Source organism: Pocillopora damicornis, chromosome 2, assembly GCF_964200805.1.
Source record: "Pocillopora damicornis chromosome 2, jaPocDami1.2, whole genome shotgun sequence".
Lineage (NCBI taxonomy): Eukaryota > Metazoa > Cnidaria > Anthozoa > Scleractinia > Pocilloporidae > Pocillopora > Pocillopora damicornis.
The window spans coordinates 12,369,318-12,394,222 of NC_142671.1; the positions used below are offsets into that span (position 1 = coordinate 12,369,318).

At 37.8% G+C, this 24,905-nt stretch overlaps 4 protein-coding genes across 6 annotated transcripts in view; 2 read left to right on the plus strand and 2 right to left on the minus strand.

The window, feature by feature from the left end:
- The window catches only part of LOC113668841 (protein PAT1 homolog 1), a 15,194-nt gene extending 12,116 nt beyond the window's left edge, over positions 1-3,078 (plus strand). Inside the window, exons 18-20 of the mRNA XM_027184797.2 lie at positions 525-616; positions 1,063-1,212; positions 1,447-3,078. Coding sequence (XP_027040598.2) covers positions 525-616; positions 1,063-1,212; positions 1,447-1,465 — 261 coding nt within the window. The 3' untranslated portion in view covers positions 1,466-3,078. The remainder of the gene's footprint in view (positions 1-524; positions 617-1,062; positions 1,213-1,446) is intronic.
- Positions 3,079-3,432: 354 nt separating this feature from the next.
- Positions 3,433-24,189, minus strand: LOC113677605 (phospholipase A2 A2-actitoxin-Cgg2a). 3 transcript variants are annotated; one of them, XM_089195599.1, is made up of 6 exons: positions 24,070-24,189; positions 23,862-23,952; positions 21,728-21,830; positions 20,714-20,864; positions 20,209-20,327; positions 19,626-19,861 (listed from the first exon to the last, which is right to left on the minus strand). In XM_089195599.1, the coding sequence occupies exons 3-6, from the start codon at positions 21,816-21,818 to the stop codon at positions 19,671-19,673; spliced, it is 552 nt and encodes a 183-aa protein (XP_089051725.1). In that variant the 5' UTR covers positions 21,819-21,830; positions 23,862-23,952; positions 24,070-24,189; the 3' UTR covers positions 19,626-19,670. The 3 variants fall into 3 exon arrangements, 2 of the variants coding, with proteins under 2 accessions (XP_089051725.1, XP_089051724.1); XM_089195598.1 differs by having other exon boundaries at positions 20,714-20,867; XR_016183468.1 differs by lacking the exons at positions 19,626-19,861; positions 20,209-20,327; positions 20,714-20,864; positions 21,728-21,830 and adding an exon at positions 3,433-3,650.
- On the plus strand, positions 8,102-10,062 carry LOC149049936 (uncharacterized). The gene is made up of 3 exons (XM_089195596.1): positions 8,102-8,685; positions 8,911-8,967; positions 9,425-10,062. The coding sequence occupies exons 1-3, from the start codon at positions 8,551-8,553 to the stop codon at positions 10,043-10,045; spliced, it is 813 nt and encodes a 270-aa protein (XP_089051722.1). The 5' UTR covers positions 8,102-8,550; the 3' UTR covers positions 10,046-10,062.
- LOC113677793 (basic phospholipase A2 1-like) lies at positions 11,556-13,101 on the minus strand. Its single transcript, XM_089195609.1, has 3 exons — positions 12,779-13,101; positions 12,083-12,201; positions 11,556-11,696 (listed from the first exon to the last, which is right to left on the minus strand). The coding sequence occupies exons 1-3, from the start codon at positions 12,958-12,960 to the stop codon at positions 11,563-11,565; spliced, it is 435 nt and encodes a 144-aa protein (XP_089051735.1). The 5' UTR covers positions 12,961-13,101; the 3' UTR covers positions 11,556-11,562.
- Positions 24,190-24,905: the final 716 nt, after the last annotated feature.

The window sequence follows — 24,905 nt, forward strand, 5'->3', positions numbered from 1 at the left end:
GCAATTTACTTGCAAATTGTTAGACTTTGTTGTGTTGTCGTATATTGATAATAAATCGTTGCCCCGTAGCCAGCATCTTCACTGCTATGGTTGGTTGTAGATATTAAAGAACCTTGACACCTCCACAATGTATAGTTGGACACGGCACTGTTGGTGTTGTGGTCTGGTCTTTGTCCGTGTCCAATAAGGTTCTTAAATAAATACTTGTAACGATCTAGTAAGCAAACTAACAAAGGTACATGTAAGTGAACAGCTCGGGCAGCGTTAACGTTTGGGGGTCAGGCTCAAGAGCAAGTTGCCGCAAACTTGTTTGTTATAAGGGCCCGAACTTTATTAATGTAGAAACTTCACCCATGTTACTATGTGCTTCTTTTTGCGGAATGTATCACTTGAAACCAGGAACTATTGCATGATAGTTGTCATTATAAAAGTGATATGCAACCAATCTTCGAACAAACGATTTTATTTGTGGCGATAATTTTGGTGAAGAGGATATCAAGCTGGCGTCACCTGTTTGTTTTCAGTTTGGCGTAGGACTTCTGAGCATACTGCTAGGGAGAGCAATTGTGATTTCGAACAGTCTCACTGAATCAGATGATGAGATGCGGAAATCTTGGTACAGTACAATATTTTCTATTTTATTCATTCAACTTGCTCTTAGAGATACTAAGAGACATGTCCAGACAAAGCATTGTATCTTTGTAAAATTTAATTTCTCCGAAACCGATTTATTAATTATGGTAAAATATGAAGTGTAGGGAAACTCACATAATCTGAAGCTCTGTGAAGTGTGCATCAGTGATACTTGCTTTATGAGTGGACACTAAATTAACTTGCTGAGTTTTCCAATTCTCAAATACATGAAGCTTACTTACTTTAATTTTTGTTTGGAAGGTATTCATCAAACTTGGGGTTTCCTCTGCATCTAGGAAAAATACCAAGGTTTCGCTTTATCATGGCATAGTAAGAGATAAACAGTCGGTTTTGGAAAAGCAAGAAATATTTTATCGTTATTTCAAACAAATTCACTTTTAATGTGTAGTTCCTTGATTTTTTGGTAAGGTTGAACATTGTTTCTCAAGTTGCAAGCAAGTTTCAGGACATACCAGTAAAACAGCTGGGAAGAAACCTTGAAGCCGCCGACAGATTAGTCGCGCTATTGTCAACCTGTACTGATGTACAGACTAAAGCTTTATTACAGGAACACTTAAGGTCTGGTACAAAACATTAATTCATTTTTTGAGTGAATTTTTGGTACATGTATTCCATGTGGTGTAGTTTTTCACAAGGCTGTGCTTCAGCATTACGGTGCCATAGGCAACTAGCTTAAGGCACTCGGCAGTTCTTTTTAAGGCTCAGCCTTGTTTTGCATCCAAAAAAGTTTGTTACTGATGGTAGTGCCAATTTTGTTGCTTTTTTGTAACTGATGTCTGTGTTTTCCCTTAGATTGGCGGCTTCTGCTTAGTCAGAAATCTCAGCTTAGGATGTGACACTGCTGTTTTGGAATAGACAGCAAATAAACTCGAGCTAATTGAATTGAGAATGGTTTTTCGCGCGAGCTGTGACTCGCCATATTATGCTTTTTGTTTGTTATTATTGTATAAACTTTGCTCTGTGAAATGTTGTAAATACTGTATCACCTATTCTTGCCAAATTTCTATGTAAAAGGAAGTATACACTCCCTAAAAGTATAAGTGGGTTATCATGACAAAGAAGTTGTCCGCTTAAGCAAATTATTAATGTAACTGTTGTCGGACTACGGAACGCACCAAGGTAAAAAGTTACCCCTGTGGGTAGTGTCAAGATTTCAGCAACGTTTGACAATATTCATTATTTTGATAGTACAATGCTGTACTAGGACACACTGGGGGAGGGATTTTTTTTGGGGGGGGGGGTGAGGAATACTTACCTTTTGTCAACTTTTAACTGATGTCTGAGAAGAATCATCAGGGTTATACTTCATGAACAACTCCATTTAATAACCCCATCCATAAATTTCAGTTCCTTAATGAAAAAGTTCTGTGCGCAACAAAACTGAAAAGCTGCGTATTTCCTTTGCAGTCTTTCGTTTTGACCATTTAGAAACAAGAACACCGTAAATTTGGTAGTGAAAAAAAAGGAAAGAGGAAGGAAACAATAACCGACAGTCTTTTGACCCCGATGAAATTAGACTTGTTTTTTCATATTCAGGAAATTGTTGTGTAGAAATCAATAGGACCATACCTTTTACTCTGACGCACTATTTTTGATACCCTATCTGTTTTGTATTGTGGTTGGCTGCAGATATTATGCCACATATGCAATGCTGGCCACTGGTTGTTTTTGACTCAAACCCCTAAAAACATGGCTCAGATAGTCGAGTTTCGCTAAAATTTATGGTTTAGTGGAAACGTGGAGTTATAATATTTTCCGTATCTCCTATCGATTTTCATTACATTTATTTGGAGGTAAAGTTACTGTATTGGCAAAATAGCCAACCGTGATCGATATATGTCTACTGATATTGAAAAGAAAAAATGCATATGAATCTCTTGTGGTAGTGAGAAGTATCAAATATGAGAGTCAGAGCCATTAAGGGATGCACGTTGGTAATTTTTTCCCTAGGACAGATTTCTTCATTACTATCTCATTGAAACAATCATTTTTTTATTGTGAAAAATTCCCTGGGTGTACGAGCTCAAATTTCATTAGTTGGCGTGAGTGGAAGCAGTTACCTGTTGGAGATTATGTAGAAGTCATTTATGAGGTCTTTCTAGAAGATCCAAGGGAATTTCGCCAATTTTCGACGAAGGCCTGAACGGCAATTAGATAAGGCTGGGTTGGGAGGGTTATTACATCATTTTTTTGCGTGCTGCATGCTTGCTTTCTTGTGAAATGTGCGTGTTGTGATTAATGCAAGTGAATTTCTCTGTGAAGTGGAAATCGTCGATTTATCCATAGTTATTAAATTACACTAATTATTAAAATTTATAAAACCCGAAGTGTACTCGGAGTCTATGCACCAATGAATTACTGGGATGAACATGTTTACTTAAATATGACACCTACACATTGAAAAAGAAAACATTGTAAATAAAATATTAACGTGAATGGTTTGTGTATTTCTGGCAATTAAGTGAAACTGGTAAATCGATCCAGTCGCACAATCATGCACACTGGATCATTTTCTAAGAAGATGAAACTGATATTTGCCTCTGGTGTTAGTAGTTCTTCAGAAACTCGGGCTTTTAGTTTGACACAGTAAACCTGGAATTACAGTAGTTCAATGGTCTGTAGGCCAGATACTCTATGTTGACTTGATAAAGTACATTGATGGAAAAGGTTTAAAAAAATTTATAGTTGAGTTATTGTTTTGAAACGACAGCACCTAGTCAACAGAAATAATCGGTAGGCGACATGTACCTGTGGCAGTTGTTACGAAGCCAGACTATACCAAAAGAGATCTTTGCTCTTTTATTCATCTAACAAACAATTACAAACTCAAAGCGAAAAACAACATTCATGTTTTTTTTTCAACACGTTCAGAAAGCTTGTCATTCGTACACTTGTTCTGTAGGTATTTTCTTTACTTGTAGTGATGGCGATTCTTCTTAAAGCATTTAGCGGCACGTACATTGCACTCGCACAAGCGGAAGCGGCATTTTGAGGTTCTGAAGCAAAAGGAGGGAATTTAGTTAACATACTGGTGTCTAATATTTTTAAAAGAAGTTTTGCAAGAAATTTTAGATCAGAGGACCTATTCCAATAGCTGTTTCAAGTTCTCCTATTGTGCCACATCTAACGAAATGTCTGAAATATGCTAGTAAGTTCAGACATATGCTAGCGAATTATCTTAAAAAAAAAAAAAAAAAAAACGAAACTGGAAAAAGAAAACCGAGTAGAATAAAAACAGTGCAACTGAATATTGACCTATAAAAAAGCACACAAAACAAAAACAGCTGAATTACATAGCAAAGGCGTTTTTACCTTAAAGCATCGGGTTACGTAAGTCAGTTTCTTTGACTTACCGCATTCGGTAGGGTGATTCAGTTTTGTTGAGTAGGGGATAAGATGGTAGAGCATTGTTCAGAAAAAGGAAGATGTCAAAAATTGCCAAAACAGCCGTGAATGTTAAGTTATTAGGTTCCATGGGTCCATTTCCATTCCTTTTCGGTTTTGTTGACTATTCCACCGAAATATTTAAATGAATTAATTTCAACATTGGATTTGATCCTATGGTGTACAAAATGGAATGAATGGAGTGTTTTTCTCTCCTTTCAACTTCTTAATTTAATCATCACGCATCACGCAGGGTACTAGGAAAATCAGTAATGATGATCTAAAGAAAGCTTTGTTAGATCACCTGTCCAAATCATCCACGGGTTTGCCTTCCCCACCAATTAAATATGAAAGCGATCTTCACTAATGCTCAAGTAGTGTTCATTACTGCGAATATCGCTTCCATATTCACGTCTTTATTCACAGTTCACATATAAGACTTTCACCTAATTTTTTCTCAGAGGGCACGGTAACGAATCTTGCAATCTGATTGGTTCTTAGCGCGGTACGTATTTTCCTCTCTGCCCACGGGCACGGTAAGTTAAAACGCTTTCGTGAATCGCCGAGTACATCCTTATCTTTGTTGCCATTTTTCATAAATATATCTCGCTTTTCCGGCTGGGCAGTGTTTTTAAGCAAGGACGTTGGTCACTACCTTAAGCTGATAAATAACTTATTATTAATCCTCTTTTTTCTTTCTCTCAAATCACTTTAGTTGACAGAAAAATATTGGTTTCGAAATGAATTTGTATTAGCAATAGTATCAGTAAATTGGTTGACAAGCGGCCTAAAAAACCGTCTGCAATTAATTAAATCCTTCGCAAAAAGTACCTAGAAAGTTAAAACGTGAGGAATTTGGTTACAGTTGAATTAATCGATGGAACTTTCATTCATTTAATGTCTGAATTCTCGTAAACAATTTGCTCGTGGTGAAAGGGCGAGCTTCGTTTTCAGTTCTACTATAAATACCCTTTCGGTGAGTCTTTCCGATTTGTACCGTAAATTGCACAACAAAAACTGAAGGATTTTAAGCAAATGAAGATCATCGCAGTAAATACTCAACTTAAGCAGTTGAGAAATAAGGCCTGAAGTTGAGTATTTACTGCGATGATCTTCATTTGCTTAAAATGTATTTTCCGCAGTACAAATATATGACTTTCATGTATTCTTATCACAAAAACTGAAGGAATTCATCGAGAAAAAAGCTGCATCAAATCCCCTTGTGTCTAGTTAAATTGTCTCATTCGAATTTAGTTTTTGTGGAGGAAAGACAAAGAAAATCTTTTTGATAATATTTACCAGCAAACAATGGTCCGAACCTTCCTCATTGCCCTTTTGATGGCTTTTAGTGACCTAGAAAAGCGAAAACATAAAAACTTTCTAGAAAAACGATACACTCGCGCGTGCCAATATTGAACAAAAACCCTATGGAGCCTCCTTAAGCAAGTAACTAAAACAATCAAACAGATTACCGACATAATGCATGGCCGAGTGTGGCCAAAAACAGTATCTGGCTATCACGACTGCAACTCTCTAAATTTGGGAGGGAATGGCGTAAGCTATGTAACCTTATAGTTTATTAACTAAAGAACATGACAACTTTAGATATGGCCTTGAATGATTAGCAAAATGACCTCAGATTCCATCATGAATCTGTAAACCCGATGGTCTGGATCAGCTAACCATATTTAACACTTAGCTTTGGTTTTTTATAAAACAATCATATTTAAGCGAATCAATTTATCGACGAAATATGAGGCTTCAGCAATATTTTTTCCTCTTTTCTCGTTTCGCACTTTCTTTCTTAGAGCGTTTCTTTTTCCGATCAATCAGAAGACTGAAGATTGCTTTATTATTTGTTTGATTTTGGTTTTTTGCGTGACTCCACTTTCCGGCCGAAATATGTAAAATATCGATCACCATGGATGTAAAGTTGGATGGATGAATAATGAGTTTCTTAAATCATTCTAGTTATACGCAATCTTTTTCAATAATTCAATTCTGGAGGAGAGGGAAAGTTTTAGTCCAAGTATACGGACATTACCAAGGCTTAAACTTGAGGAATCAGGGGGGAAAAAATGGAAAAACCTGCCTCTCCAGAACGATAATGGTTTGTTGAACTTCGAATTCATGTCAGTGGATTTGTTTGTTTAGGATGGAGGGAACTGCTGAAACAGCGGCAAAATGTTATAGAATCCCATAAGGAATCCAACTAGGGCCCATCATTCAGTGACTGTATGTAATTTTGACCCTCTCCAATCCCAAAATCCAAGCTACAAAGGTAGGGGTTTAAAAATTTTCATCGTTTGGGAACAAATGTTTCCTACTCCATTACTCGTACCATTTTTGAGAGATACAGGCTAATCCATCTTTATCGTGAACTCTGGCCACAAATCAAAGCTGAATTGATGTAAATGGTATTAAACGTTTCTCTTTCGCCAAAATGAGAAACAGTGATCTTTAATTGAACATTTTCGCCCTTGAAATGCGCCCTAGGTCGCTTGGAAGCTAAGGCCGTGGGCCAGGCCTGTGCTTGTAGCAAAAACGTGTTAAAAATGACATCTTCCTCGGTCACTGCATACATCTCTGTAATATTGTTTTTATTGTTCGAAAACCTAGCTTACTTCTTTGCGCTGCGGTTAAATGTGTGCCACAAAACAAAATGTGGAATTGATGAAGATATTCCTAAACACCAACTTGCTTTTAACTATTTCGCAGATAAAAATTCAACAGTGAACAAAAAAGAAAGCAAAATAAAAAAGCTAACAGAAATAATGATACAACTTATCTTCCCTGAAGAAAGCTGACACCTGTGTATCCCTGCTGTGCATCCCTGCTGTGTTTGACGAGGCGATATTTTTGACCAAGTGACATTTGTGACAAAAGGAAATGGTCTCACCAGATACATTGAATTGAACTGAAAGGCCGGCCAATGACAGCTAAGTCGCTTTTCTTTCAGGTGTTTTTCCAAATGAATAAATTTATAATTTTGCATTGAAGATCGTTTACTTGCTTCTGTTTTCGGTAGTTTCATTTACAAAGCTGTGTGAAATCTCACTCTGAGAAAAAGCTTCCATATTGCGATGTCCGACATATAAAAACTACTTCGGGTAATATCAATAGGTTAAGATTCAATTTGGACACAAGTAGGAAATCTAAGAAAGGGAAAATAATAAAGAAACAGTATCTACACTTGATATCCAAATGGACAAATTCCAAAACTTCTTTTCAGGAATACTTTAACTTCATTTCACGGTAATGTTAATCTGACTCTTTGGTAGCCCCAGACTTTGAGTTCACGGTTGGGTAGATGTTTTTTACAGTATGATGAAAATGATTTCCATCACATCAGCGGATTCTTCGAAAGCTTGAGTTTTCTGAGTTTACCTCAGACGTTCCCTTTCCTTTGTCGTGCCGGGCATCACTTTCATCTCGCCTCAACATCTCGAATTATCTACTCTTGAAGGCTTAGAGTAATAAGACGACATTGTAGGTAAACTAGATGAAACTTACTAATATTTCTTAACTCTTGTAAAAGAGGAAAGGAAATTAATAGATTCTTGAGGCAAAGTTTTTTTTAATATTCTGTCGTCTGATTTGTTCTGTGTCGTAGAGAACCTATGAAATAAATAAGCTCTTGATGAATATAACTGAGTTAAAAACAAAGCGAATAAAAGGAAAAATGTAGTAAAATCAAAATGCAATCAAAGTCGAATGAAAAGGCAAAGCAATCGTACCAACCCTTTATGTAACGAGTTTATTCCTGTGTACGCCTTCAAATAAAGGAAAAAGTTTATTTGTTCCCACGTTTAACTTATTAACACCAATTGGTCAATTTCCCATGTCCCCCAAATCCACACACCGTGACTATTTTCAACTGCCATAATGTGACATCAAGAGATGGTTTACCTGCTGACCTTCAGTGACTATTTACCCGTTCGCCATTCAGGGACACTATTCATCTTTTTTTAGCTGAACTATACCGTGCTGATAATTCATTACATGAAAAAAGAAACCTAATAACGATGAAGACAGAGACGACAATAATTATGATTGATGAAGACGATGCACACGCCGGGCTGGTGAGCGCTCTGAAGCGGAACAATCAGCGTCCACAAATATGGCGTTTGTGACCGTGTGGTTTTTAGAGAAGGCTGGAACTGAGTTAACGCCTGTTGAAAACTGCCTCCGAGCGGTCCTGGAGTTAGTCCGAAGGCGCCAAAACTCAAATGTGCTGAAAGTACACAGTTTTCCCGTCATTTTGATACTAAATATGCCATGGTTTCTTCGATGTTCGCTTAGCAAGAGACAGTAGAGGAAATAGTAAAAGAAAAGGTAAGGTTTATTTGTCGTTTCTATCGTATTTTTGGCTAGGATAGTTTTTTAAGTTTCTCTACTTATCCGAGAATTTGTGCTACGAACCGAAACTTCAAAGCCTTGACAAAAGCTCTATGATTTTTGTTTTCCTAATTTTGCCTTCTTTCCTTAGTTTTTTATGAGTTAATTTCTAGGATGCCGCACACAAAGAACACGCGCTTTAACTTGGCTCAATTCATGAAAGCTCGCAAGGTTGCAAGGGAGAAAGCTGTTGATGAAAATCGCAAGCTATCGGCAGAGTACAAAAAAGTCCAGCGAGCCCAAGAAAAGGTGAGATAAATTTGTCCAGTATTAATGTTTTGGGAAGATTTTTATTTTCAATATCAGAGAATATTGTAACAAAGGATTATAGGAAAGTGGTGGAGGTCCATGTGTAGGGAGGCTTGAATTTCAATTTTGACAGGGTAAAAGCTTTTTATGTGTTTAAACTCTAAATGACACTTGAAATTAAACAATCAGTGCTTATGAAATCACTTGTATAATAATTGCTTTCAGTTGGCCACAGTCAGGGAACACTTCAAAGACATAACAAATGAATTAGAAAATATTCCTGTGAGTATACTCGTGATTCTTTATTGTGGTTGTTTTACCAGTACCAGTAAGTATGCAGCAAAAAACTGCTGGGTACGACCTCCAACTAAGTCTGTAGGTTTGCATTGATTAGTGGTTGGATTTTATTAATAATGTGAACAGAAAAATATTCAATTTTGTAAAAATAAAAAAAAATATTTTGCAAGTTCAATTTCGGTGAACTAACCACTTAACACAGAGCCAGTGCCAGAATGACAGCCATGGTCAGGCTTCTATGCCGGTACCTATGCAAGAAACCTGAGCGAGTGCCTGTGTTCATTTGGTCAGTAAAGACTGTCATAAATGACAGTGTCTCTAAATTGTAAACATCAACATATTGAATGTAAGATATGGCTAAATATCTATTTTGTTATCATCCAACCACATCTAATTTAAATAATTGTGTTACTACCCAGTGTCTAATTTAGCAATATTTTAGTCACAGGGACAGGTATCTCAGGCACGAACAAGAAGCCCTACTGCACTTGTCAATGGAGAATCAACACTGGGACCAAGAACCGCAAGAAGAAGGAGGCATGAAACCATTGAAGCTGCTGCCAAAATTCATGGGAGCTCAAATGAACATTCCTCAGCCTGTTTCGAGGGAATGTTTGACACTCTGCAAAAGAGATGCAAGTTAGATAAGTTAACAAAATATGTGACAGAGAACAAGCAGTTGACCAATAGAATAGTTTGTAAAGAGTATAAGAAGAGTGTGTTAGAATTTGAAAAGTCAGATGACAACATTGTTCGAAGTATTGCAACATATTATGCAAGTGGTGTAATGGGGAAACGAAAGTACAAAAGTGTAAGACTGGTGCTTTCAATGAAATCAAATGAAGGCAAACCAGGGAAAAGAACAAGTATTTCAATTTGTAAAGGCTGTAAGATTCCAAAGCTTCTAACTTATAGTAACCTTGTAGAACAGTTAAAAAAGATTGACATTGGGACTGTTCATGAAATTGACCCAGACTATCTAGAGGGCTTAGAAACTGAAAACCAAGTCAATGGTGCATATAGAGACTTGAGACAATACCCACCACTTGCTGTGTCCTCTTAATAAATGTGATGGTGAAAGGCGTTTCAGAAGTTATGGAAACTTTTGAAGTTCCTTTTCTTGTTCCTTTACTCTACTTAATAAGGAATTCTCGGACTGAGTCTCTGCTTAGCTCAGATAACTGGGCAAAATCTCGAATCAGTCTGTTCTCTCTGTTATAGTAGATTATATCTGTGTGTTTTTCTTCGTTGTGCACAACACCATAAGCGGAACGGGCCTTTTTAACCATCTGTAAAATTAAGGAAAATATTTCCGAGGACATCGCCCTTTTAAACTCTACAGTCCAAGCGCTTCGGGCCTTCATTCTTGGACTGAGGCACCTATGGAGCATCTTAAGCCACATCTTCACTTCTCCTTCCAGGAGTGCTGTCGCTGGAATTTGTGACATTTTAGCTCGTTTCAAAGAGCTTTGGCCCACACGGTTTTTTTCAAAAATTGAAGTGAGAGCTGTTTTTACTTCTTCTTCAAAGAAAAAGAAATTATCGACTTCATCACGTAAAGGACGAAGAGCCACAATAGCATTCAAAATGCTATTTTCAGCCGCCATTTTGAAAACTGCTTTGTACTTTTATTCGCATTTCCGCTGTACAATCTCAAACAACAGCGGGCGACAAAGTTCCACTTCACGGCACGCGCCAGCCCGGCGTGGCAGTACGACAAAGAAGTTGACGACCCACCGATAAGCTTTTTTTTCTTGATGTCTGATTTATGACGAACGCTTTACAGAACGTTCTGTTATCGTAAAAAAATAAAAGGACATGTCCTGTTGGTAGGAACAGATCGTTATAACGTCAGAGATAATTGACCTATATTGATACTTTTTAGTCATGACCACATTGGTTTGAGTTTTTACAAACTATAGTTGATCTCTGATGGATACCTCCTACAAAGACTGATAGCTCATGATATGTTTTCCGTGTTATTACTTCTAGGGACTCATCAAAGCTTCTGACATTGGTGACACAAAGACCTTTTGTTAAGGCCCGGCACGCCTTCTTCTGAGGTCACAATACGCTTGGTGTGTAGTCTACGAGACAGCTCCACTTTCCCCCTTTTCTCTCGTGGAAAATTAAAAAGCATATCGTAAAGAGTGTCATGGGCAGTACTGAAACGTTTCATTCACTTCAAGCATTAATATATGTGGTACGTAGATCCAAAGTTGTTTCTGCGAAATACCGTTGTCTGCAGTATTTTCCTCCAAAAGAAGGCCAAATGAAGTTGAGATAACCGAACGAAGAGCGTTTTTGGAATTTGGTTAAAATCTTAGTGGTTATTGGTTTTAATCGGCAAAACTTTGTCAGAAGTGTGGTGTGGAGAACCCTCACGGAAGTAATGGTCTGCGATATGTACCTGTGGCAAAAGCTCTCATGCAAAGCTGGCCCACTCATAGTGAGGCTATATTCAATTTGCAATGGCAACTTTTATTTCGTGTTTTATCTTGTGCTTAATTAAAGGAAGACCCTGAAAAGGAAACAACAATTTATTGTAGTTCCCTCAGTAACATCAGAGGGTTTGTCATTCTAGCACTTGTCTCGAGAGTACTTTTTGTATTTCTCGTTAAAGTCACTCCTCTTGAAGCATTCGGTGGCAACTGCATCGCATTCGCACAAGGCAGAGCGGCATTTTCCGTTAATGCGGTAATAAGAGGCAGGTTCTGAGGGAAAATGAAATAATTTATGAGGTATAGGGTCTGTTGTATAAAGTGAAAAGCAACGCAAATTGGACTAAATGTTATAGCACAGTGTGTAACAAATAGATAAGAAGCTGGTTTACAAGATAAAAGAAATTACTTTTTAAAACGCGGATCCTCTACTGAAGGAGACGAAATTTCCGAAATGTGGAAGTGCGTTTCGTATAAATAAAGGCTATGTGGGAAAACAAGCATTCCACTATTAAAGTATAGACAACAAACAACACGAAGCAAAAACAAATTAAAGTGAAACAGAGTAAAATCAAGAAACTATCAAAAAAGAAACGAAAAAAACAAAACAAAACTAGTGAAAACCTTTTTGTACCAGTTAGATAGATCGGAAAACTTACTGCATTTAGTGGGTTTATTCTTTTCTGTTGTGTAGGGCATAAAATACACTCCTGCCTCGAATGGACAGATTTCCGACTTTTGAATGTCATGGTAACAGTTGTCATGGTCGAAGCAACACCTATGAATAGATTGACTTGATTATTCAGTTGCTGCTCTCTACATGAAATAGTGCTAGTGCCAGAGATAGTTAAATGAATCATTTCCATTTTTCCGAAAATGACAATAAGTACTTTTCCTAAGATAGCAGAGTATTGTTAAGGAAAAAAAATGTAAACTTTACCTTTGTTAGTTGTTGTAAAATATCAAAACAAAGCAAATGATGAAAAAAAGATTTAATAGCACCCACTACTATTTCTCATTTTTCTTTCTTCAATATTTTGACGAAATTTTTAAATAATACAATTTAAGTAAATCCAGGAGTGTACGAAAGGGAACGTGGAGTATCGTGTGTCTGCGTAAGAGAATGGGATTGGTTGTGGCGATTGGGGCGAGTTTAAGGCTTGGCAGCTCAGGACGGAATTGGGGAAGAGGCTTTTTGCTGAATAACGAACCTTTCGCAAACAAGGTTTTCTTATCCTCGGCTACAAGGGGTATACTTTTTTGTCTCTTTAATTACTTAGCATTAGTGGAGAGCCTGCACGATACTAAAAAAAGTCAATCAGTATTGATGATATGAAAAAAAGTTTGATGATCACCTGTCCAAATCATCCACAGGGTCTCCTTTCCCACCAAAACCACAGTAGCAACCATAACCGTTATATCTCCATGGTTTTTTGTGAATGGTGTACCAAAGCATCTTTCCAAAGCCGGTAAGGGCCCTCTTTGACGCATTCTCATCTTCAAAATCTGCATAGCAATTTAGCAAGCATAGATGCATACATTAAAGTCGACTATAATCATGCAAGTGATAATTTAGGATAAACTGTACAGGAATTCGTGCTTCTAGAAGAAAAACTGATGCCTACACTTTACTGATTTCATAAACTTAAAGTTCAACTCTTTCAAAATAAGATGTAACATTCTGTCGTGATCCTTTTCTAAGCGAAGCTCGACTGGAACATAAGTTATCTTGTAACGGTTCAAGTACAAGTTCAAGCTAGAAGTTAAATTTGTCAATGAAACACTCACAAAATGCTTGACCAAGACCAAAATCAACATACCTCTATTTTAATTTAGGAAAGAGATGGCTTTAACATCAAACCTCTGAGTCTATTTCCACGACACGAGTAGGGATTAAGATATTTACTGGAGAGCATGAAATAATTTGCTATGGCGCAAAGTGACGAGATACGTAACCGCTTCAAGGCCAGTCTCTGAGACGGCTGTAGGTATGGCGAAGACGCCCAAAGCAGTCGAAATCAGCAAAATGATCGCAGAGTTCATTATGAATCTGTAAGACAATTTTTTTTTTAGTAACAGAATTTCTAACTAGCGAGAAAACTTATGAGAAACTTAGGGGGATTGCTTAGAAGCCAGGCAGAAACGAAAGGAACTCATTATACTCCAGCCGCCGAGCGACATAATTAGACCGATTACCAACGTGGTGCAAGACTGAGTGTGACCAAAAGTAGTGTCTGGCTGTCACGACTGCAACTTTCTAAATTTCGGCGGGAATGGTGTAATATATATAACCTTATAGTTTATTAACTGAAGAATATGAGAACTTTAGATCTGGCCTTGAATGATGAGATACCTCTCTGTGTGGCCAGATTCTGAAATGAAATTTGGTGAAGCGATTGCCCCTCCCACCAGAGCAATCGACACCAGTAAAATGACTTTACATTCCATAGTGAATTTGTAAACCCGACGGTCTGGATCAGCCAACCATATACAACACTTAGGTTTGGTTTATAAGAAACAATCATATTTAAGCGAAACAATTTATCGGCGAAATCTGAGACTTTAGCAATTTGTTTGGTCTTTTTCACACTTTTTCCCCCTAGATTTCGATTCTTAAAGACTCTTTCTTCTGATTAGCCAGAGGATTGAAGATTGCTTCTTTATTTGCTTGATTTGGTTTTTTTTTTATTTTTTTTTGCGAGACTCAACTACCGGCCGAAAAATGCAAAATAACGATCACCATGGATGTACAGTGGATGGGTGGATAACGAGTTTCTCAATCATTCTAGTTCTACGCAATCTTGAAACTATTCAATAATTCAATTTTGGTGGAGAGGGAACGTTTTAGCCCAAGTATCTGTATATGGCCAAGGCTAAAACTTGAGGAATCAGGAGCAAACATGGAAAAACCTGACTCTCCAGGACGATGCCGGTTTGTTGAACTTCATGCAAGAGGATTTGTTTGTTTAGGATGGAGAGAAATACAGAAACAGTGGCAAAATGTCAGAGAATCTTATAGGGAGTCCAACCGGCACCCGTCACTCAGTAATTGTCTTTTTGACTCTCTCCAATCTCAAAGTCCAAGCTACAAAGGTAGAGGCTAATCAATGTTTATCGTGAACTGGCCACAAATCAAAGCTCAATTGATGTACATGTACATGATTTTAAACGTTTCCCTTTCGCCAAAATGAGAAACAGAAATCTTTATTTGAACATTGTCGCCCGTGAAATGCGCCCTGAGTCGCTTGGAAGCTAAGGCCGTAAGCCAGGGCTGTGCTTGGAGCAAAAATGTGTTAAAAATGACATTTTCCTTGGTCACTACATGCGTCTCTGTAACTTTGTTTTTATCACCCGAAAACAAAGCTTACTTATTTGGGCAGCGGTTTAATGTCATTTCATTCCAAAATGAAGCTATTTATAGCACTCCCGAGGTTGCGCAGCATTGATATGATTTAAGAACCACAGAGGCTCACCATCATCCATATTACATCGTGAGCAACAGTGATCTTCATTTGAACATTGTTACCCGTGTAATGCACCATGGGTCGCTTGGGCTCAGGCTGTGAAGAAGGCCGTGGGCCAGGGCTGTGCTTGTAGCAGAAAAAACGTAAAAATGACATTTTCCTCGGTCACTGAATGCGTCCCTGTAACATTGTTTTTATCGTTCGAAAACAAAGCTTACTTCTTTGCGCTGCGGTTTAATGTGTGCCACAATGCGTCCCTGTAACATTGTTTTTATCGTTCGAAAACAAAGCTTACTTCTTTGCGCTGCGGTTTAATGTGTGCCACAAAAAAAAATGTGGAATTGATGAAGATATTCCTAAACACCAACTTGCTTTTAACTATTTCGCAGATAAAAATTCAACAGTGAACAAAAAAGAAAGCAAAATTAAAAGCTAACAGAAATAACGATGTAACTTATCTTCCCTGAAGAAAGCTGGCACCTGTGTGTCCCTGCTGTGTATCCCTGCTGTGTTTGACGAGGCGATATTTTTGATCAAGTGACATTTCTGAGATAAGGAAATGGTCTCACCAGATAGTTGAATTGAACTGAAAGGCCGGCCCATGATAGCTAAGTCGTTATTCTTTTTAGATGTCTTTTCCCAAATGAATAAATTTGTAATTTTGCATTGAGGATTGTTTATTTGCTTTTGTTTTCGGCTGTTCCATTTATCAAGCGTATTTAGAATCGTATTCGGAAAAAAGCTCCTATTTAACAATGTTCGACAAATAAAAACTACTGCGGGTAATATCAATAAGTTTAGACTGAATTTGGACTCAAAAAAGAAATCTAAGAGAGGAAAAAAAAAAAAAGAAAAAAGAAACAGTCTCTATACTTGGTAGCTAGATGGGCAAATTCCAAAACTTCTTTTCAGGAATACTTTTATTACACTTGTAATCTGAATTTGACTCTTTGGTACTCCCAGACTTAAAGTTAACGTCTCGGTTGACCGTTTTTACAATATGATGGAAATGATTTCGATTACATCAGCGGATTCTTCGAAAGTTTCAGTTTTCTGAGCTTACCTCAGACGTTCCCTTTCCTTTGTCGTGCCGAGCATCACTTTCATTTCGCCCCAACATCTAGAATTATTTACTCTAGAAGGCTCGGAATAATAAGACGACATTGTAGGTAAAGTAGCTTAAACTTACCAATATTTCTTACTTCTTGTAAAAGTGGAAAGGAAATGAACAGATTCTTGAGACAAAGTTTTTTTCATTATTCTGGCGTCTGACTTGTTCTGTGTCGTAGAGAACCTATGAAATAAATAAGCTCTTGATGAACATACTCGAGTTAAAACAAACCAAATGAAACGAAAAATCAAATAAAATTAAAATGCAATTAAAGTCAAATGAAAAGACAAGCAATCGTACCAACTCTTTCGTAGCGAGTGTACGCCTTCAAATAATGGAAAAAGTTTATTTGTTCCTACGTTTAATTTATTAACTGGTTAAATAAAAAAGTCTCTTAACACCAATTGGTCAATTTTCCATGACTATTTTCAACTGCCATAATGTGACATTAAGAGATGGTTTTACCTGATGACCTTAAGGCCCGGCCCGCCTTCTTCTGGGGAGACAATATTCTTGGTGTCTGGTCTACGAGACAATTCCACTTTCCCCCTTTTCCCTGGTGGAAAATTAATTTTAAAAAATTTCTTTTTAAAAAAGAAACGAAAAGAACTCATAATACTCGAGCCGCCGAGCTACAAAACGATAATTTTGGAATGACTGCGTTTTCACTTTAGAGGAGGTCATTGTATAGGTCATTGCATAACGACATCAGGAGTTTAGCCCGACACACGTTCTGAAACTTGTGCCGGCTCTTTTTTAAAATGCCAACTGAGGACAGTGATCATGAATGCTTTCTGCAATGTGAATCACAATCATGATGATTCTAAAAACACCTTATAAGACGGCTAATGAAATAAAATAATTCGAAAACAGTTCTAACGCTTGCACCTTTCTTTAAGGCCCCTACCAAACTTCTACGTTTTCGTTTGAAAACAGAAACTTTTTCGGCTTTTCAGCCTCACAGTTGACAGGTTAACGTAAAGATCTTCGAAGCCTTGCGAGATTAAGGACTTCAAAGGGTCTCTTTTGGAACAAAATGAATGTAAGGTTGAAATGGTGGCTTTTGAAAGGAAGATCTTCGTTGCCGTAGGTCGTGGGTAGGCTGCAGGCTGCGGCCCGGCTCTATCTACACCCCGTTGAAAATAAAAATATTCATGAGTTACCGCGCATTTGCGTTAACTTTTGTTTCTACCACTCAACTTAACACATATGTCTTTGCATCACGGCACCAAAAAGCCCGTATCTCTGACAGACAGTAATGTTTAAACTTACCTAGAAGGGGAAAAAGACCAATATACAGAAAGAAAAACCGAGTTACATATTCAGTGGCTTAGGTGTTGGCATTTCTCGCGGATGAAAATGAAAATCGACAGCTGAAGATTTGCCACTGGCCGATTTTGGCCGTCTGCTGTCAGTAAGGACAAAGTCAATAAATGAGAATTTTGTAAATTGAAAATTGCGACCGTTGTTGTTTTAGTAATCATGATTCTACGCACTTTTCCATGTTAAGAATTAGCGCCAACGCACTCTACGATTGTTATTTGGGGATTGTCGATTCATTTATTTTCATTCATTAATGTAGTCGGCTTTTCTTCTTAGTAAAGGGCTATTGTGTTTATATGATAAACAAAATAATACATGGTTGCTTGTAGATATGGAATTTCTCTTCTCGTGTTCAACTCGACATCTCACTCCTTCACTGCGCTCACTCGTGAGCCGTCGAGCGAAAGACTCGAAGAGAAATTCCATATCTACGCGCGCCCGGGCATGTTTTATTCTCTATGTAAACTATACTTTCGTCTGGCACCCACTATATCGCAAAAGAACCCACAGTATTCCAGTTAACATGAGATTTAGGGCTCTTGTTTTGACAAGGAAATAACTTAGAAGAGTCCAAAAGTCGATTAGAAAAGAAAGTAAATCTTCACTAAAAATTTTCATACCTGAGTATCCCTTCTTAGCTCTTCAAAAAATGAAAAAATGCCCCTTATTTAAGAACTGGAACGATTTCTGCTTACTTCCCGGGAAGTGGAAAACTGCTCAAAGAAAAGGAATTGTCAATAAGACTACTTATGATGTGAGCAATAAGAGGTGAGATATTTTTCAGAATTTTTGCATTTACTTCATCGCAACTGGGAGCTTTGTTGGACGGTAAACTCGTAATAATCCTCTGCACATCGCCCTTGGTGATGGATTGAAACATAAACAAGGTAGTACTGTTTTGACTGGGGCTGCGACTGAGATTCACACGGATGAATTCCCTCTGTGCCTCGAATGTTGAGATTGTGTTCCTTAGCAAGATTCGTGGCTTTCAAAGCTTTCACTTTTCCCACATTAGTTAATTTTCTATTCTGTTCGATTTGATACTTGAAGAATTCAGACCGCCTTTTTGGGTCTTTTAGAATACTATCTTTTTATCGTCTTTCCCGTTAGGTCATAGAACGTGGCAGAATCAGCGAAAAAAACCGAACAAGCGAAGTATTTTTGAAGAAATCCAAATGCAAGTTTGTACGAAGGACTTAACAATTTTAATCTTGGTGTGCTCTGGGAAAAATTTGGTGTAAACACCGCTTAGTGGATTAAATACATGTGATGTACTTTATCCTCAGATTTGTTGGGCTTTGTCAAGCCACGAGGGCGAGAACAGAGACTTGTTATGTCGCTATCTCGATTTCTTCTGCTGTTTTCTGCCCCTTTATGAGAGACCCTTGTAGAACCAGTTCGAAAGTGGATCATGAAGTTCAGGGTCTCAATGGAGTAACGGGTTTTATTCCGCTAATGGAAAAAGTTTTGGCCAATTTACGATTGAGGGTTAATATATTTGACCATTTAGAAACAAAAAAAAAAGCTGTAAATTTGGTATTGAAAAAAAGGAAAGAGGAAAAAAAAAGTAACTGACATTCTTTTGATGAAATTAGACTTGTATTTTCATATTCAGGAAATGGTTGTGTAGAAATCATTAGGACCATACCTTTTTACTCTGACGCACTATTTAATTGGGAGGGGCTATGACATTATTTTTTGCGTGCTGCATGCTTGCTTTCTTGTGGAGGAAGAGTTGTAGGAAATGTTCGTGTTGTGATTAATGCAAGTGAAATTCTCTGTGAAGTGGAAATCGTCGATTTTTACATAGTTGTTAAATTACACCAATTATTAAAATTTATAAAACCCGAAGTTTACATGGAGTCTATATACCAATGAATTACTGGGATGAACATGTTTACTTAAATATGACACCTACACATTGAAAAAGAAAACATTGTAAATAAACTATTTACGTGAATGGTTTGTGTATTTCTGGCAATTAAGTGAAACTGGTAAATCGATCCAGTCGCACAATCATGCACACTGGATCATTTTCTGAGAAGATGAAACTGATATTTGCTTCTGGTGTTAGTAGTTCTTCAGAAACTCGGGCTTTTAGTTTGACGCAGTAAACCGGGATTTAAGATAGTTCAATTTTCTGTAAGCCAGATACTATATGTTGACTTGTTTAGCGCATTGATAGAAAAGGTTTAAAATAGTATACGGCTGGGTTATTTTTTCGAAACGACATCACCAAATCAACAGAAATAATCGGTAGGCGACATGTACTTGTGGCAGTTGCTACGAAGCCAGACTATACCAAAAGAGATCTTTGCTCTTTTATTCATCTAACAGACAATTACAAACTCAAAGCGGAAACAACGTTTGTGTTGTTTCATCGTCACTTTTAGAAGGCTTGTCATTCGTACACTTGTTCTGTGGGTATTTTCTATACTTCTCTTGATAGCGATTCTTCTTAAAGCATTTAGCGGCAGCTGCATCGCACTTGCACAAGCGAAAGCGGCATTCTCCACTAAGCCAGTAATAAGATGCAGGTTCTGAAATAAAATGAGAGAGTTTAGTTGAAATACTGTTGCCTACTATTTTTAAAAGAAGTTTTTCCGGGAATTTTACAACAGAGGACCTATTCCAATATTTGTCTCAAGTTCTCCCATTGTACCACAGCTAACGAAATTTCTGAAATGTGCTCGTAAGTTCAGGTATATAGTAACGAATTATCTTAAAAAAATAAAAAGGAACCGAGAAACGAAAAGTGAGTAGAATAAAAGACAGTTCAACTGACATTAACTTATAAAAAAGCAAAAGCACATACAAATAAAAAACAGCTAAACTACAATAAAAACCTCCATGCACAGGGTTACGTAGGTCATTTTCTTTGACTTACCGCATTCGGTAGGGTGATCCGATTTTGTTGAGTAGGGAAGAGAATAAATTCCTTTCTCGAAAGGGCAAACCTCCGCCTCTAAAATGTCGCCATAGCAATTGTCGTGAACTAGGCAACACCTGAAAATAGATTTGTCCACTTTTTAATGTTGTTCTTGGTGTCTATCAATCAGTGTGGAGGGGGGGGGGGGTAACAGCGCTTGTCTAGTAGGAAAGTATGCTTCATTATCATCTTCTAACAGCTTTATAAGCGTATACTCCTTTTAAGATGGTGGAGCATGATAGGTTAATAGATTCCAAGGGTCCATTTCCATTCAAAGTCGGTTTTGTCGACTATTCCACCCAACTATTTAAATGAAGTAATTCCATCATTGGATTTAATCCTGTGGTTTTCAAAATGGAACGGACAGTACATTTTTCTCTCCCCTCAACTTTTTAATTTAATCATCACGCAGGGTACTAGGAAAATCAGTAATGATGATCTAAAGAAAGCTTTGTTAGATCACCTGTCCAAATCATCCACGGGTTTGCCTTCCCCACCAATTCCACAATAGCAGCCATAACCATTGAAATCAAGGGGATCTCTTTCAGTAACGAGCTTAACCATCCACCCGAAGGAAAGGACACCCCTCTTAGTCGCCATCGCACTTCCCACATCTGCTAAGCAATTAACAAGTATAATCTAACTTTTCAAAACATTGTTTTCATGGGTGATAAGTTGCAATTATGCTTTGTGTCTCGAGAGGAAACACAGCTGATCTGCTCTCTATTGGTTTCACACGCTAAAACGTGAAAGGTTTTTTTACATAAGACGTCTTAAATATGAAAGCGATCTTCGCAGTAATAAACACTACTTCTACAGTAGTGAAAATCAGGCCCGAAAAAGATTCAGGTCTGTACGAAATTTGAACCCCTGACCTCTGCGATACCGGTGAAGCGCTATACCAACTGAGCTGACAAGCCAACTGGGAGCTGGTTACTATGTTGGTTCCAAATAAACCCGTGAGGTGATGAATAAATGACTGTGAATATATGAAAATCATGTGTGTGAACTGCGGATAAAGACGTAAATGTGAAAGCGATTTTATTTTCACTACTGCTCGAATAGTGTTTATTACTGCGCATATCGCTTTCATTTTCACGTCTTTATCCGCAGTTCACAGATTTTCATTTATTTTTTCTCAAAGGGCACGGTAACGAATCCTGCAATCTGATTGGTTCTTTGCGCAGTCCGTATTTTCCCATCTCTGCCCACGGGCAATGGTAATGCTTTCGTGAGTCGCCGAGTACATCCCTACCGTCGTTGAGGCGAGCAAAAACTCTATGGAGCCTCCTTAAGCAAGAAACTAAAACAATCAGACGGATTACCGACATGATGCAAGACTGAGTGTGTCCAAAAACGGTTTCTGGCTATCACGACTGCAACTCTCTAAATTTGGGCGTAAGCTATGTAACCTTGTAGTTTATTAACTAAAGAACATGATAACTTTAGATCTGATCTTGAATGATGAGATACCTACCTGTGTGGCCAGATTCTGCAACGAATTTTGGTAAAGCGATTGCGCCTCCCAGAGCAGTCAGCATCAGGAAAATGACCTTAGATTCCATCATGAATCTGTAAACCTATCAGTATGGATTAGCCAACGGCAACTCTTATGTTTGGTTTATATGAAACAATCATATCTAAGCGAATCAATTTATTGCTAAAGTCTAAGGCTTCAGCAATCTTTTTTCGTCTTTTCCCGTTTCGCCCTTTTTTTTAGATTTCTTAAAGCGTCTTTTTCCGATTAGCCAGAAGATTGAAGATTGCTTCTTTACTTGTTTGATATTGGCTTTTTGCGCGACTCCACTTCTCGGCCGAAATATGTAAAATAACAAGCACCGTTGCCTACGATGTACGTTGGATGGATGAGTGGATGAACAGTTGGATGAATGGAGAACGAGTTTCTTCAATCATTCTAGTTCCATGCAATCTTCGAATTATTCAAGAATTCAATTTTGTTGGAGAGGGAACGTTTTAGTCCAAGTATATGTACACGAGCAGAAATGGAAAAACCTGCATCTCCGCACCGATTCCGGTTTGTTGAACTTCATGTCAGAGGATTGGTTTGTTTAGGATGGAGGGAACTACGGAAACAGTGGCAAAATGTTAGAGAATTCCATAAGGAATCAAACTAGCACCTATCATTCAGTAACTGTCCTTTTGACTCTCTCCAATCTCGAAATCCAAGCTACAAAGGTAAAGGTTTGAAAATTTTCATCGTTCGGCAACAAATGTTTCCTACGCCATTACCCATATCATTCCCCGGAGAGATACAGGCTAATCCATATCTATCGTGAACTCCGACAACAAATCAAAGCTGAATTGATGTACGTGTACATGATATTAAACGTTTCCCTTTCGCAAAAATGAGAAACAGTAATCTTTATTTGAACATTGTCGCCCGTGAAATGCGCCCTGAGTCGCTTGGAAGCTAAGGCCGTAAGCCAGGGCTGTGCTTGGAGCAAAAATGTGTTAAAAATGACATTTTCCTTGGTCACTACATGCGTCTCTGTAACGTTGTTTTTATCACCCGAAAACAAAGCTTACTTATTTGCGCAGCGGTTTAATGTCATTTCTGTGTGCCACAAAACAAAATGTGGAATTGATGAAGATATTCCTCAATACCAACTTGCTTTTGACTATCTCGCAGATAAAAATTCTTCAGTGAACGAAAAAGAAAGCAAAATGAAAAAGCTAACAGAAATAACGATGCAACTTATCTTCCCTTAAGAAAGCTGGCACCTGTGTATCCCTGCTGTGTATCCCTGCTGTGTTTAACGAGGCGATATTTTTGACCAAGAAGTATTTGGAAGAGAAGGAAATAGTCTCACCAGATACATTGAATTGAACTGAAAGGCCGGCCAATGACAGCTAGGTCGTTTTTCTTTCAGGTGTTTTTTTTCCAAATGAATAAATTTGTAATTTTGCATTGATGATCGTTTGATTGAAGAAACAGTCTCTACACTTGGTAGCCAAATTGGCAAATTCCAAAACTGCTTGTCGGGAATACTATAATTGGTTTTGTAATCTTAATCTGATTCTTTGGTATTCCCAGACTTCGAGTTCACGGTTGTGTAACTAAACTCTAGGGAAAGGTTGGAGGGTCGTTGAACTGATATCCACATATGAATTAACGAACGTACAATCCAATATGATTTATTCCAATAGCAGTGTTCGATAACGTCAAACGATCGTCCTCTCCGTACGCCTAAGAATAGTTGGAACTTGACGCAGTGAAATTCGCAGAATAGTGACTACTTCAAAAACATTCGATTCGCAACACAACAACGTGATACTGTCACAAAGCACAAGGTTCAGAAATATGATCCGAAAATGTCACTAAGATCTAATTTTAGATAATACCTGGCCCGACAGCAGTTACAGGTTGGGTAAACGTTTTTTACAGTATGGTGAAAATGATTTCAATTACACCAGCGGATTCTTCGAAAGCTTCAGTTTCCTGAGCTTACCTCAGACTTCCCCTCTCTCTTGTCGTGCCGGACATCGCTTTCATTTCGCCCCAACATCTCTCGAATTATTTACTCTAGAAGGCTTGGAATGATAAGACGAAATTGTAGGAAAATTAGCTGAAACTTACTAATATTTCTTACCTCTTTTAAAAATGGAAAGGAAAAGAATAGATTCTCGAGGTAAAGTGTTTAGATTATTCTGTCGTCTGATTTGTTCTGTGTCGCAAAGAACCTATGAAGTAAATAAGCTCTTGATGAACATAATTGAGTTAAAAAAAAGCAAACGAAACGAAAAATCACATGAAATTAAAATGCAATCAAAGTCGAATGAAAAGACATGCAACCGTACCAACTCTTTCGTAGCGAGTGTACACCTTCAGACAGCGGAAAAAGTTTATTTGTTCCCACGTTTAATTTATTAACTAGTAAAATAAAATGAAGTCTCTTAACACCGATTGGTCAATTTTCCATTTCCTCTAAATCCACACACTATGACTATTTTCAACTGCCATAATGGGACATCATGGGTTGGTTTTACCTGTTGACCTTCATTGGCTATTTATCCGTTCGCAATTCGGAGACACTATTCATTTTTGTTTGAGATGAACTACACCGTGCTGATAATTCGTTACATGAAATAAGAAACCTAACACCGATAAAGACGGATATGACAATAATTATGACTGATGAAGACGATGCTACGACGACAAAGATGATGACGACCCATGCCACCGATAAGCATTTCATTATTGATGTCAAATTTATGACGAACGCTTTAAGGAATGTTATGCTATCCTATACAAAAAAAAACGACATGTCCTGTTAGTATGAACAGGTCGTCATAATGTCAGAGATAATTGACCTCCATTGATACTTTTTAGTCGCTACCACATTGGTCTAAGTTTTCACAAATTAAAGTTGATCTGATGGATTACTCCTACAAAGACTGATAGCTATTGATGCATTTCCGTGTTATTACTTCTAGGGACTCGTCAAAGCTTCTGACATTGGTGACACAAAGGCCTTTTGTTAAGACCCGGAACGCTTTCTTCTTAGGGTACAATACGCTTGGTGTGTGGTCTACGAGACAATTCCACTTTCCCCCTTTTCTCTCGTGGAAAATTAATAAGCATATCTTAAAGAGTGTCATTGGCAGTACTGAAACGTTTCACTCGATTCAAGTAT